This window comes from Doryrhamphus excisus, chromosome 8 (assembly GCF_030265055.1).
Source record: "Doryrhamphus excisus isolate RoL2022-K1 chromosome 8, RoL_Dexc_1.0, whole genome shotgun sequence".
In the NCBI taxonomy this organism is placed as follows: domain Eukaryota; kingdom Metazoa; phylum Chordata; class Actinopteri; order Syngnathiformes; family Syngnathidae; genus Doryrhamphus; species Doryrhamphus excisus.
The window spans coordinates 13261965-13275906 of record NC_080473.1 but is presented as its reverse complement, the minus strand read 5'-3'; the positions used below and the strand labels follow the sequence as shown (position 1 = coordinate 13275906).

The 13942-nt window shown below is 39.1% G+C and overlaps 1 protein-coding gene across 9 annotated transcripts in view; it reads right to left on the bottom strand.

Moving 5' to 3' along the window:
- LOC131134456 (arf-GAP with Rho-GAP domain, ANK repeat and PH domain-containing protein 1-like) overlaps positions 1–13942 on the bottom strand; it is a 53997-nt gene that overhangs the window by 12083 nt on the left and 27972 nt on the right. For 8 of the 9 annotated variants that reach the window (XM_058079770.1, XM_058079768.1, XM_058079764.1 and 5 more), the window contains 14 exons: positions 9900–10074; positions 9643–9777; positions 8444–8579; positions 8237–8339; positions 7351–7543; positions 7206–7251; positions 6424–6587; positions 3996–4208; positions 3777–3882; positions 3549–3696; positions 2509–2592; positions 2200–2277; positions 1999–2116; positions 29–142 (listed from right to left, as the gene is read on the bottom strand). In XM_058079770.1, the coding sequence (XP_057935753.1) occupies positions 29–142; positions 1999–2116; positions 2200–2277; positions 2509–2592; positions 3549–3696; positions 3777–3882; positions 3996–4208; positions 6424–6587; positions 7206–7251; positions 7351–7543; positions 8237–8339; positions 8444–8579; positions 9643–9777; positions 9900–10074 (1813 nt within the window). The remainder of the gene's footprint in view (positions 1–28; positions 143–1998; positions 2117–2199; positions 2278–2508; positions 2593–3548; positions 3697–3776; positions 3883–3995; positions 4209–6423; positions 6588–7205; positions 7252–7350; positions 7544–8236; positions 8340–8443; positions 8580–9642; positions 9778–9899; positions 10075–13942) is intronic. The other variant, XM_058079765.1, reaches the window with a different exon arrangement.

Here is a 13942-nt window from a genome sequence, read left to right as displayed (position 1 = left end):
ACATATTGCGATGAAATAATTTTCTCACATAGGTAGATGATCATTGCCTCCATAGCGATGTGTTTCTTGACAAGCAGATGGGAGTCTGTGCCGAAAGAGTGAAGGATGGGTAAGACTCGCTCCTGATAGTGTAGAGGACGCTCTGAGAGAAGAAAAAGAAAAAGATCAACAATATATAATTTGTCACACTCGACACAGCGAAGGGCAATTAACATGACAACTGCAATTTACAACATTCTTAGTGTCTACAAAAAAATAAATAAAAGCAGGCACAATAATTTACCTTCATTATCGTCAGCTTCCACACCTACACACTGGAATCCAAATAGGTTCTTAGTGGAGTGTGTGGGAAACAACAAAGCTGAATTCTCTCCAGCTCATCACTTTCCCCAATTCCCTTTCTCAGCTGTCCCTTGTTTTCTTTTCACATCAGCAACAGGAACGTTTTCCAATTATTCGAGTGTTCCTGGCATTTCAAAAAGCCACCTACGGGCTTTGGGATGGCGAGCCAGATGGCAAACCGGGAAGACTGACAAACAAACCGCAACACAGTTTGGAAAGAGAATATTCTTGCTTCTTATGTTTGTGTGTCACTTATACATTGGTGGATGTGAACTTGTGTTCCTTTGCATTGCTCAACTTTCACATTTATCTCTTTTTCAATTCAAAAAACAATACAAGCAGTTGATGTTTGCTAAATACAAGGATGAAGAGTCTTGAACCAGTCATGATGTGCTATATATATCACTATATTGACACTTACTATGGTACCCATTATGTCATTGGATGCTCATATCACCTCCTACTTCGGTACGTGACAAAAATTACAAAAAATGTTTTTTATAAAAAAATAAAAATGATTTCAAAAAAACTTAAACTATATTAGGAAAGCAGGAAGTGAACTAATGTAACAGTTACTGATTGTAAAAGTACCAGATGGAGGGGTAGGATTTGGACATGTGGAACTGTGAACTGATTATGGGATGCACTCAATTGTAATCTGATGCATGTTCAAATGAAATAAAACCATTACCACTTTATACATTTTTAATTTTATTGCACAGTTTATGCTAGAGCAGGGGTCTCAAACACGCGGCCCGCAGACTAGTTTGAGGCCCCCACCTTGATATGAAAGTTTAATGTTAGTGCGGCCCGCGCAAGTTTGATATGGATGCTGTATGGTATCATGTACCCAGAAAAAATTATTACGTTTGATTAATGTTCATGTTAAAGGTTAAATAACTGTTAATAGTTATCCTCCCTATCCGTGTGGAAGTGGTAAGTTCTTGGCTATTTAAGTTTAAAGGAAATAACTTGAAGGCTACCGTTTAGGTCGCTAGCTAGCTAGTTTGCGAGTTAGCATGTGTCTCAAGAGCCTGCAGTTGCGCAATATGTTGTAAATAAAAAGAGTATAAATGTGACTATAGTCGTGTTTTGTCATGTCTACAGGGCTCTAATAATGCTTTGTTCATTTTAATCTGAAAAAAATAATTTGTCTACCCACCAACTATATGTGGTTTCTTAAGTTTTTATTATTTGCCATTTTATTATTATTATTATATTTATTTATTTATTACTGATTGATTTTCTTTATTCTTGATTTGTTTATTTATTTTTCATCTTATTTTGTTTAGAAAAATAAAAATTAAGATATTTGAGAACAGTGGAATGTTCTGAACCAAAGCAAAGTTTATTCATTTTTCTGTTTTTAATAAATGTTTTTTTTTTTTTTTGGAAAACCTGATGCGGCCAAGTCTCACCCAGACCCTAGCTCCAGTGGCCCCCAGGTAAATTGAGTTTGAGACCCCTGTTCTAGATTTTTGTGGTTGTGTAGTTCCCTTATTTTTGCCTTTTATATTATGTTTATGTTGCTTGTGGGTCATTATTTGGTATTCAATCAGCAAAGAAATAATTTCACTACACAGGAGAAAATTGCTTAATAACTACACGTGGCAATAAACGATATCTTATTGTCTCATCTCATGACATCAAACTCACCCATTTCTTCCTTGTCAATAACCTCCCAGCAGTTCCAGTACTCCTTGTCTTTAACAGGGATGTTGCGCCTGTCCAATATCTCACACGTCAGCTCAGCTGATGTCATGGAAGCAGGGATCTGATGAAATAAAACACGCATTTCATGTGAATGTGAGAAATGTTTGCCATATTTTCATACCGCATACGGTGGGACCAGTGTACCTTGACGTGTTGTTCTGCAGTGTCCTTCTTTTCCTCCAGGTAAACTGTACAGATGAAATGCCCCCCTGGTTCAGTACTCTACACATGAAATATTAGAAGGTGTTAGTGGAAATGCATTCATACATATGCTGTGGATACGCATATGTTATGCAGCCAAGTGCCAAACTGATGTAAAAAAATAATACTCAGAATACCTATGGCACTGTGTTACAATGTTATTGTAGCAATACCAAAGCTAAATTTTATCCAGGTTCGTGCCGTGCGGCGACACCAAATACATGCAAAGTATATCAAAAGTTTGTGACTCACAGGAAATTTGGTGTTGAGCTTCTCACGCATTTGGATGATGGCAGTGATCTCTTCCAGCTGCTTTTTTAGCTGCTGCTCATCCACCTGCAAACACACGTATGCACATATGGTCATTGTGCACAATATTTGGGACAATATTTTAAGAAGGACAACCACACGGATAAAAGAGTTACTTAATTCCTGTATGGTGTACAATGTATACTTTAAGGTTATTTTGTATTCATATTTTGTTCACTTATGGTGATGCTGAGGTAAACGTCACTTTTGGCCCCTGATTGTATGATTGCTCTTTTGTTCAAATATCTTTGTGTTGTGTTGTGTGCCTTTTCCAGAAATAGCTATTTAAGCCTCTGGATGACTAAACTAGCAATATGGTGAAAGTTTAAGATGTCACCTGTTGAATCTGTGTAACCTTGGGACATTTAATTATATTTTCATGATTGGGAATATATATATTTATATATATATATTTTTAAAAGTGCTTCCATACATGTCATAAATATTATATTTTTAAAAAATATATAAAAAAATATTAAAAATATATATAAAAATATGTATATATATTTTTAAAAATTATATATACACATATTTTTATTGTATTTTTTTAATATATATTTTTTTAAATAAAGAATAAATTATTATACTAATTATTATACTATTATTATTATTATTATTATTATACTATTATAAGTTCATCTTCCAGCTGCATGGCGACCGAGTGGTTAGCGTGCAGGCCACACAGCTCGGAGTTCGAGTCCACACATGATGGAGTTTGCATGTTCTCCCCGTGCATGCATGGGTTTTCTCCGGGTATTCCGGTTTCCTCCCACATTCCAAAAACATGCTAGGTTAATTAGCGACTCCAAATTGTCCATAGGTATGAATGTGAGTGTGAATGGTTGTTTGTCTATATGTGCCCTGTGATTGGCTGGCCACCAGTCCAGGGTGTACCCCGCCTTACACCCTCGTGAGGATAAGCGGTAGAAAATGAATGAATGAATGAATGAATCCATACTGGATTTAATTCACTGCTCCCTTACCTGAAAGATAAGTGTGTAGTACTGTATGAGGTCCTCGATGGCTCGGCCTGCCGTGTAGTCCTTTCCATCATTCTGGAACAATGTTGGACCAAACACTATGGCCAAGTTATGGAGATTCATCTGGTTCAGCTCAGCAAAGCGCTGCACGCTGGAACACAAGTAGGAATGTGTGTGGGTCTTTTATGGTGTACACAGATGGAAGCGTACTTATGATGGAAGCCTGCTCACCAGTACAGGTGGTTGATAAGCGCCCGTAGTGTAGCCCGGTTAACACGAGGCAGTTTATTCAAGAGCACTTGATACTGGGAGATTTTCATACTTTCATCCTGTACGGCTGAGTGATGAGACACAGACATAATTCGAGAAATGATGAATATATGCAGCAAACGTGAAAAAAAAGTACAGCATCAGAGACGATGAGGCATGACAACCGCGTATGACTCTTACCGGCCGTAGCAAGCCAGGTGCCGCCATCTTCAGACGTGAAGAGCCCTTCTTCTAACTCCCTGAAGAAGCGCTTGAGCGTGTTGGAGACGTCGTCCACCTGGTGCTCGCCTTCCCTCAGGCGGAGGCTGCGAGCATCTCGGCGAAACCGCTCGCAGAGAGCTGCAACACGCGAGTTCACACCGCTTTTGCGGTAAATGCCCTCAGACGTTAGGCCTACAATAAAAGCCAGGATGTGATCATAAACACCAGCACCATCTAAAAAATGTTTATTATTTGGATTTTTAAATAAATATTTAATCAGATTCATAGGTATATTTTACACCCTTGATAAGATAGGGATGTTCAATAATGTCTGCTGACCAATATTATTGGTCGATATTGGCATAAAAATTAGGTATTGGTTCATATCCATCAGTTTTACTGCTGATATTGGTATCACCGATTGCATTAGTCCAGAGTTTTACACTATGCACTTTAGTTTGTTCTTATACGAGTGTTTGTGCCGCATGGAAATGTGCAGCTTTCCAAATAATGTTGTTGCTAGCATTATTTTACTGGATTCCTATTTGTTAATTTACTAAATCTTACTGGTTTTACTTGTTCATAGTAGCACAACATTGAATTGTGTTTATTTATCAAATGCATAGAGTCATATCACAGTAAAGGAAGCATTATGTGATAATTAGGGATCGACCGATATGTTTTTTTTGGGGCCGATGCCAATACCGATTTTTTTCCCATCACCCTTAGCCGATGGCCAATTTTGCTTGGGCCGATATTTGTGGCCGATGCTGATTTTTTTCCATCACCCTTAGCCGTTGGCCGATTTTGCTTGAGCTGATATTTGTGGCCGATACCGATTTTTTTCCATCACCCTTAGCCGATGACTGATTTTGCTTGGGCCGATATTTGTGGCCGATACCGATTTTTTTCCATCACCCTTAGCCGATGGCCAATATTTGTGGCTGATACCGATTTTTTCCATCACCCTTAACCGATGGCCGATTTTGCTTGGCCCGATATTTGTGGCCGATACCGATTTTTTTCCATCACCCTTAGCCGATGGCCGATTTTGCTTGGGCCGATATTTGTGGCCGATGCCGATACCGATTTTTTTCCATCACCCTTAGCCCATGGCCAATTTTGCTTGGACCGATATTTGTGGCCGATGCCGATACCAATTTTTTTCCATCACCCTTAGCCGATGGCCGATTTTGCTTGGGCCGATATTTGTGGCCGATGCCGATATCGATTTTTTTCCATCACCCTTAACCGATGGCCGATTTTGCTTGGGCCGATATTTGTGGCAGATGCCGATACCGATTTTTTTCCATCACCCTTAGCCGATGGCCGATTTTGCTTGAGCTGATATTTATGGCCGATGCCGATACCGATTTTTTTCCATCACCCTTAGCCGATGACTGATTTTGCTTGGGCCGATATTTGTGGCCGATACCGATTTTTTTCCATCACCCTTAGCCGATGGCCAATATTTGTGGCCGATACCGATTTTTCCATCACCCTTAACCGATGGACGATTTTGCTTGGGCCGATATTTGTGGCCGATACCGATTTTTTTCCATCACCCTTAGCCGATGGCCGATTTTGCTTGGGCCGATATTTGTGGCTGATACCGATTTTTTTCCATCACCCTTAGCCGATGGACGATTTTGCTTGGGACGATATTTGTGGCCGATTCCGATTTTTTTCCATCACCCTTAGCCGATGGCCGATTTTGCTTGGGCCGATATTTGTGGCCGATACTGCTTTTGCTCCCTCAATTTACATAAAAAAAATGACCATGATAAATATTACAGGTCTCATGTTTAAACAAATATTTATTTCAATGTAAACACTGATCACAGTAGGATTCAGCTTTCTTAAACACACATTTAAACCGCATAAATGTATTATAAATATTATATTATTAATAAATATTCAACAATGTGCAAAATATTTCTGTCATAGTTTACATTTATCTAGCATTGATGTGATGACTGCGTGTGTTGCGGGGTCCTCTGCCTGACTGTAAATCATGTGGCAGAAAATATATCGGCGAATCTGTGTGCGTATCGGCCGATACCGATTCAAGGAAAAAATATCGGCCCGATATATCAGCCGGCCGATGTATCGGTCGATCCTTAGTCATAATCACATAACTATAGTTTGAGAGCTACGGCCAATATTGGTATCGGTAATGAAGTGCTAGATAATATCAGATGTAATATCAGATATCGGTAAGAAAAACAATATTGAGCATCTCTAACAAATACCCTTCTGATAATGTCACTTAAAAATGAGCATTATAAATCTGTAGCAATATTTTTCATGACGCAAGCATCACCTTTAATGATGAAGAGCCGTCTTTTTCACCGACTATATGCATCTTGTATTGCCGTCTGTGCGACTGCATGTAATGCCCACTCACCGCACTGTGTGATGTAGTCGATGCAGCTGTGGACTATGACCGGTATGTCCGTGTCGGTCAGCTGCTGCTGACTCAGAGTGTCTCCTCCACTCCCTGCCGCCGTCTGTATGGCGGCACACCAGCCAGCAAAATCCAACTTCCTTTCTCCCTTTATGTACAGTGTTCTAAGTAGGAAGAAACACACACAAAAACCAGGATTAGTTTTTAAGTGAACCCGTTATTCAGTCACACACTGGTGGTGGTATCCGCAGCCGTCGTGGGTAGATTGACAGAAACATGGCTGCCGATCCGTGCCTATGGCCTCTACGACCATAAAACAAACAAAGCTTATTAAATCCTACCCCTCCATCTGGTACTTTTACAATCAGTAACTGTTACATTTGTTCACTTCCTGCTTTCCTAATATAGTTTAATTGTTTTTTGTTGTTTATTTTTGTTAAACAAAACGTTAAAACAAAGTGGCGGCACGCAGACCTCACAGCTAGGAGACCAGGGTTCAATTCCACCCTTGGCCATCTCTGTGTGGACTTTGAATGTTCTCCCCGTGCATGCGTGGGTTTTCTCCGGGTACTCCGGTTTCCTCCCACATTCCAAAAACATGCTAGGTTAATTGTTGACTCCAAATTGTCCATAGGTATGAATGTGAGTGTGAATGGTTGTTTGTCTATATGTGCCCTGTGATTGGCTGGCCACCAGTCCAGGGTGTATCCCGCATCTCGCCCGAAGACAGCTGGGAAAAGCGTGAGAAAATGAATGAATGAACGTTAAAGTTATACTCTCACCTTCCTCTCTCCACCAAAACCAGCACCTCATTATCTTGTTGGATAGCTACAAAAAAACAAACAAAAACATAAAGCCATATTCTTTTATGAGCTGAAAGACTATTACAGTGTTGTTTTCTCACGAGTGGATGAATGTGTCACTTACACAGTTCGTTAAGTTTGCGGAGGTGTATCTCCTCTCCCTGGCTGTTCTCCAAGTAGGCATGAAGAGTGGAGCCCACCAGAGCAAACCAGCCCACCTTGGATGTTTGTAGGTTCAATCCGTCTTTGCACTTCAGTCGCCCGATTCGCTCAAAGCCTAACCTCAGTAGAGGCTCTGCTTTGGCCGGGATGAAACTCTACAAATGAAAGAAATTCAATGTCGCTTTGTGAAAAAGTCTTCCCCCCCTCTCTTTTAGCTGAAGTCCTAGTGTGTTTACTGAAGTACACTCTTGAGTAAATTCTGTGAACAAAGAAGGCTACAGCTCTTCTCTTGTGTGTGTGTGTGTGTGTGTGGTACGAGGGGTGTACCAGAAATATATAGTCCAGAGGTCACTGCAGTACAGTGAGCTTGATCATAGTGTCCAAATGGCTAGACATGCTGGAGCCATGGATCCACTCTCCAGTCATATTTTTTAGTGTTTTGTCGTCTTGTTCTTATTCGGTATAAACGGCTTTCACGGTATTAGACAGACACATCACAGCATCTTTGACTAATAATTCAACTGTGAGACAAGCAATCATACTAATGCTATTGTAGATAAGAAATTGCTATTGTATATAAGAAAGCATGTAAAAAAAATCATGTATACTGCTTACAGCCTCTAGGGGGCATATTTGTATTGTATCAGCGAGTTAGAAAGTCATGTGCTTGGTAAAAGTCATCATCTCCGTCTTCTAATAAATTGATAATTCAGAACATTGAATAATTCCAAATACTCCAACATGAACAACAACAACAACAACAACATCAACAAATGAGTAGTATTTCCTTCCTGTTCCTTCATTCATTCATTCAAGTATGTGCATTTCTGGGTCATTAAGCTTGTTACCTTGGCGATGGACTTGACCCATTCTTTGTGGCTGTTGGGGTCATCCGTACCAAACAGATAGAGGCGCTCTGATTCCGAGTAGAGCTCAAAAGTGTGATCGTACCTGAGAGATGGATGCAAAACATGAATGGTAATCTACAGTATATGGCAATATGTGTAAGATTAGGAATATGCATGAGTATATATGTATATATACACAGTATATACCCATGTTTCTCAGGTACATCCACAGCCAGGCAAACTATTTCTGAGGCTTTCAGGGTCCCGTTAGGATTGGCGTTCTTGTCGCTCTCGTAGTAGCTGAAGGTCCCATCGTTGAGGGTACACCAGCGACGACTGAACTCTGGTAATGGTTTTATATCATTTGAACATGCATCAGATTACAATTGAGTGCATCCCATAATCAGTTCACAGTTCCACATGTCCAAAAGGAGTAGGAAGAAGCAAAGCTTATTAAATCCTACCCCTCCATCTGGTACTTTTATAATCAGTAACTGTTACATTTGTTCACTTCCTGCTTTCCGAATATAATTTAATAAGTTATTTTTTTTTATTTTAATTTTTATCCGAACAATTTAATTTTAATTTTAATCCTAACATATTTTAATCCTAACTAATTTTAATCCTAACTAATTTTAATCCTAATTTTAATCCTATTTTTATTTTTATTTTTATTTTATTGTTTCTTGAATTGGCTCATCGTTGTGCATTGTTTGAGGGTCTTACTCAATCCATTCCATAGTTTGATTCCACATACTGAAATGCTATGGCTTTTTAACGTAGTCCTAGCATAGAAGTGTTTCAAATGTACTTCTTCCCTGAGATCATATTTCTCCTCTCTTGTAGAGAAGTATTGGATGACATTTTTAGCTAATTGGTTATTTTTAGCCTTATGCATTATTTTAGCTGTTTGAAGATGAACTATATCAGCAAGTTGAAGTATTTGTGATTTTAGAAATAAGGAGTTAGTATGTTCTCTGTAGGGCGGCATTATGAATTATCCTTACTGACCTTTTTTGCAGTACATTTAGCGAGTGAAGATTGCTTTTATAGTTATTAGCCCATATTTCCACACAATAAGTAAGATATGGTAGAACCAGAGAGCAATAAAGAGTGTGGAGTGATTTCTGATTGAGAAAAATTTTAGCTTTGTTCAATATTAACTCTACATAGAAGAACAAATGAAAAATTTCACAATGGATCATTGGGGACCTCATTGGGAAATCTAAATAATAAGAAACTAATCTCAGTGTGATGTAGTGTAGTGTAGTGTAGTCTAAATGGCACATCACTGCCTCTGTGTGTGAGTAAACAGTACATTCCTATTATAGACGTAGTGATGAGGCATTTACATACTGTAGAGATTTTAAAAATGGCTGGATGCTTTACCCAGCATGCTTGCATACCCTCTCTGGCCTTGCGCTCTGTGATAGCCCGAGCCATAGAGCCAGTCTTGAATAGGAAGCCATTGTGATACACACACGTTGGAGCTGAGAAGTGCACTTCCTCCATTCCTCCGTCCACCTCGGAGCAAGGAAGCTCTGTATAACCAGGAAAAATACAGAAACCCAGTTAAACCATTTAGGAACAATAAAGCTGGGAAACAAAATATAAATAAAATGTTCCCCCTAAGAGCCAGATGCATAATATGCATCGTGTTTACCTGTATTCTGATTGTGGCTCAGGAATTCAGCTTGCAAAGGCTGTGAGTGTGCGCTGGCCAGGGAGAGGGGAGAGGGGCAACTGACCATGCCAGTTGAACAATTCACATCTGCGCCACAGAAAATCAGGCTTAATGTCTCCAGCACATCACTGCACTGCACATTTATGCACAATGCCTATGGAGAGGGAGACAAACACAACTCATTAGAAGGTTCAAAGGATCTGCGATGTACATAAGACCAACACATACGTACACGTGTATGCCATAAACCGGGCTGAGAAGAATAAAATTGATGACATCATCATTTGTTCATAATTATAAATGATCAATACTATGAATTGTGGTTGGTTTGGAGCATTAACATGGACAAAAAGAACTGAATCTAATCAATAAATTGCCATTCAAATATATGATTAATTTAATGGATCGTCATCATTTCCACAGAAATGTTTCAGACAAACATTACTTCAAATGACTTAAGTATCGAAAGTATTGATGTTGTGATAAGACAAATGATTTTTAGAGCATAAAGTGCTGGTTTCGGACGTACCAATATGTTGCTAATATTACATATTTTTATATTATATTAAATATTAAATTTAATAAATACATTTAATAAATAAATATTATATTAATATTAATTAAATATTATGTTAATATAATATTAAATATTTTCAAGGACAAAAATGGCAAAATAAACAAAAAATACAAACAAAAATAAATAAACATAACAGGCTTTTATGACAGGTTTGAATTATTCATTCGTTCATTCATTTTCTAACGCTTATCCCCACGAGGGTCCCGGGGGTGCTGGAGCCTATCCCAGCTGTCTTCGGGCGAGAGGCGGAGTACACCCTGGACTGGTGGCCAGCCAATCACAGGGCACATATAGACAAACAACCATTCACACTCACATGGACAATTTGGAGTCGCCAATTAACCTAGCATGTTTTTGGAATGTGGGAGGAATCCGGAGAACCCGGAAAAAAACCCACGCATGCACAGGGAGAACATGCAAACTCCACACAGAGATGGCCGAGGGTGGAGTTTGAATTATCAAAATAAAAATAAATAATAAAAAAAAAAAAAAGAATAAAAACAGAGACTACTGTAGCGGCCGCAACCTCCACCAAACTAAAACTGAACTCTGAACCCCCAACGTCACTTCCTGTCTGTCACTCACTGTGTAAGGGTAACTATCGTGGTGTTACTTCATGTCCAGACGGCTCGAAAAATGTTTTAAAAATTATTTTAAAAGGTCATAACCAGGTTTTCTATGCCACAACTTCACATCCTACTTCACTTATTGTTGTGTCTGGAACAAATTAACCGCAATAAACAAGAGATTACTATTGGAGACTCCATGTTTTCATCATCATCATTCAGCATGATTCTGAAAGCACAAGTACAACTTAAAACCACACTGGAAAGGTGAAAAAGTCAAGTAAAAAAAAAAAAGATCCGCAATCGGAAAACAGACACGCAGAAACACAACACAGGAAAACCTCAACACTCTGAAACCAAACCAAAAGCTGCAGTTAGTGGATTGTTATTGTCACTGGACATTATTTCTTCTTACCAGTTGATGACAACCAGCACTGAAAGCAACCCCATTGGACAAAATACTGGACTTCTTCAACTTGCAATTTAAAGCATTGAAAATGACAGATAAGTGTGTTGTAAACCACGGAAGGGAAGACAGGGGGCAGAGTATTATGGATATTATGACTAAGAAGGGGAGGATGCAGTGTTTTTTCAGCTGCAGAACCCCACTGGGACACACACACACACACACAAATATACACAATGTGCCAAAACCAATAAGTGCCTTTGAGTGTGATTGCGAAATTCCGCATCACTCTTATTAGACGTCTAAGTAGACTGACCACACACATGGACTGACTCACTTCCTCAAGTTTAGCAAGGATTAAACGGTTTTATTCAAATTGATCGTATGCGGTATGATCCAGAGTGACAAATCAAAGTGACTGTCATGTCGTTTTATTTTTTTTTTTAGTTAGAATTATCGTGATTTTCTGCCATTTATTCATGATCCAAACAAGGCATTATTTCAGTTTAGCTTCATAATGGTTTGGTGAAAATACCGAAACCTCACTCAACTGTAAAAAAAAAATTGGTCTGATGAGGACGTTTCTGAAATGCAGAAGTTGACGTCCTGTCAACTTAACAGCTACCCAGCCATTACCACGTTAGCAAAGATGACGCATCAACCTCATAGAGCAGGGGTCTCAAACTCAATTTACTTGGGGGCCACTGGAGCTAGGGTCTGGGTGAGACTCAGGTTTTCCAAAAAAAAACAAAACGCATTTATTAAAAACTAAAAAATTAAAAAAAAACTTCGCTTTGGTTCCAATTTTCTACAATAAAAGCTCTGATAAAACATTCCACTGTTCTCAAATATCTTACTTTTTATTTTTGTACACAAAATAAGATGAAAAATAAATAAACAAATCAAGAATAAAGAAAATCAATCAGTAATAAATAAATAAATAAATATAATAATAATAATAAAACGGCAAATAATAAAAACTTAAGAAACCACATATAGTTGGTGGGTAGACAAATTATTTTTTTCAGATTAAAATGAACAAAGCATTATTAGAGCCCTGTAGACATGACAAAACATGACTATAGTCACATTTATACTCTTTTTATTTACAACATATTGCACAACTGCAGGGTCTTGAGACACATGCTAACTCGCAAACTAGCTAGCTAGCGACCTAAACGGTAGCCTTAGTTATTTCCTTTAAAACTTAAATAGCCAAAAACTTACCACTTCCACACGGATAGGGAGGATAACTATTAACAGTTATTTAACCTTTAACATGAACATTAATCAAACGTAATAATTTTTTCTGGGTACATGATACCATACAGCATCCATATCAAACTTGCGCGGGCCGCACTAACATTAAACTTTCATATCAAGGCGGGGGCCTCAAACTAGTGTCCTGCGGGCCACATTTGGCCCGCGGGCCGCGTGTTTGAGACCCCTGCTTTAAACACTCGATTCTGAACATCCGAAAGAAAATATGTTGTTATAAAAGATGGAATGTTCTTTTAGGAAGTCATTGTTTGAATCATTTCTGTAATTGTTTGGTCTACTTCTTCAAATAATGTAATATGGGGCCGCGTGTTTGAGACCCCTGTCATAGAGTGTTTAGTAAGTATGCCGTATGTGGTGTTGCCGCGTGCAGCACGTCTCACACATCTACCGCAACCAAACAAATGGCGCTCATGTAGGCCATGTTGTCATCATCATAATGAGCAACCTGCATTAACCAGGGAGCCCAGACAGACTTCCCTCTCCATGGCCACTTCGTCCAGCTCCTCCAGGAGGACCCGAGGCATTCCCAGGCCAGTAGAGATACATAATCTCTCCAGTGTGTCCTTGGTCTTCCGTAGAGGCCCTGAACACCTCCCTGACCAGATACCTCCCCTCTCAAGATACCTCTCAACATGGAGGATGAGCGGTTCTACTGAGAGTTTCTCCCATATTAAATAGAAATATAGAATTTTGCCCAAACTCCACAATCTTGTGCTCTTTTTATGCGTTTGAATAAACCAAAACTAAATCCGCCTGTGGACATCAATGTCAAGAGTTATACGGTACGCTGCATGTAGGTCAGTGTTACATATCAATAGTTTGCTGCAGCAACGAGCCAATTAGAGCAAAGCACAACGAGGAAATAGGTTATTTGGCTGTTTGAGTGCAAACTTTGCTCCGGCGTTTGCAGCCCGTGAAAGTGAAGGAAAAGTAATGGAATAACACACGTAAGCAGGAAAGATGGGGAGGTAATTCGAGAGTCTTAGACAAAATCCCCAGAGAGCGAATGGGGAGAAACAGAGCGATTTTATCTGGGTGTGTCGACATTCGCAAAGCTTCCATCTGGCTGCTCGGACAGAAGTGGAGGAAAAGAAAGAGCAGAAAGAGAAAATATTGTGAAAAAAATGATTAAAGGCTAGGAGTCTGATTCTTTAATGAGACACTACTTGGACAGACTGTAGCTGAAAAAGAG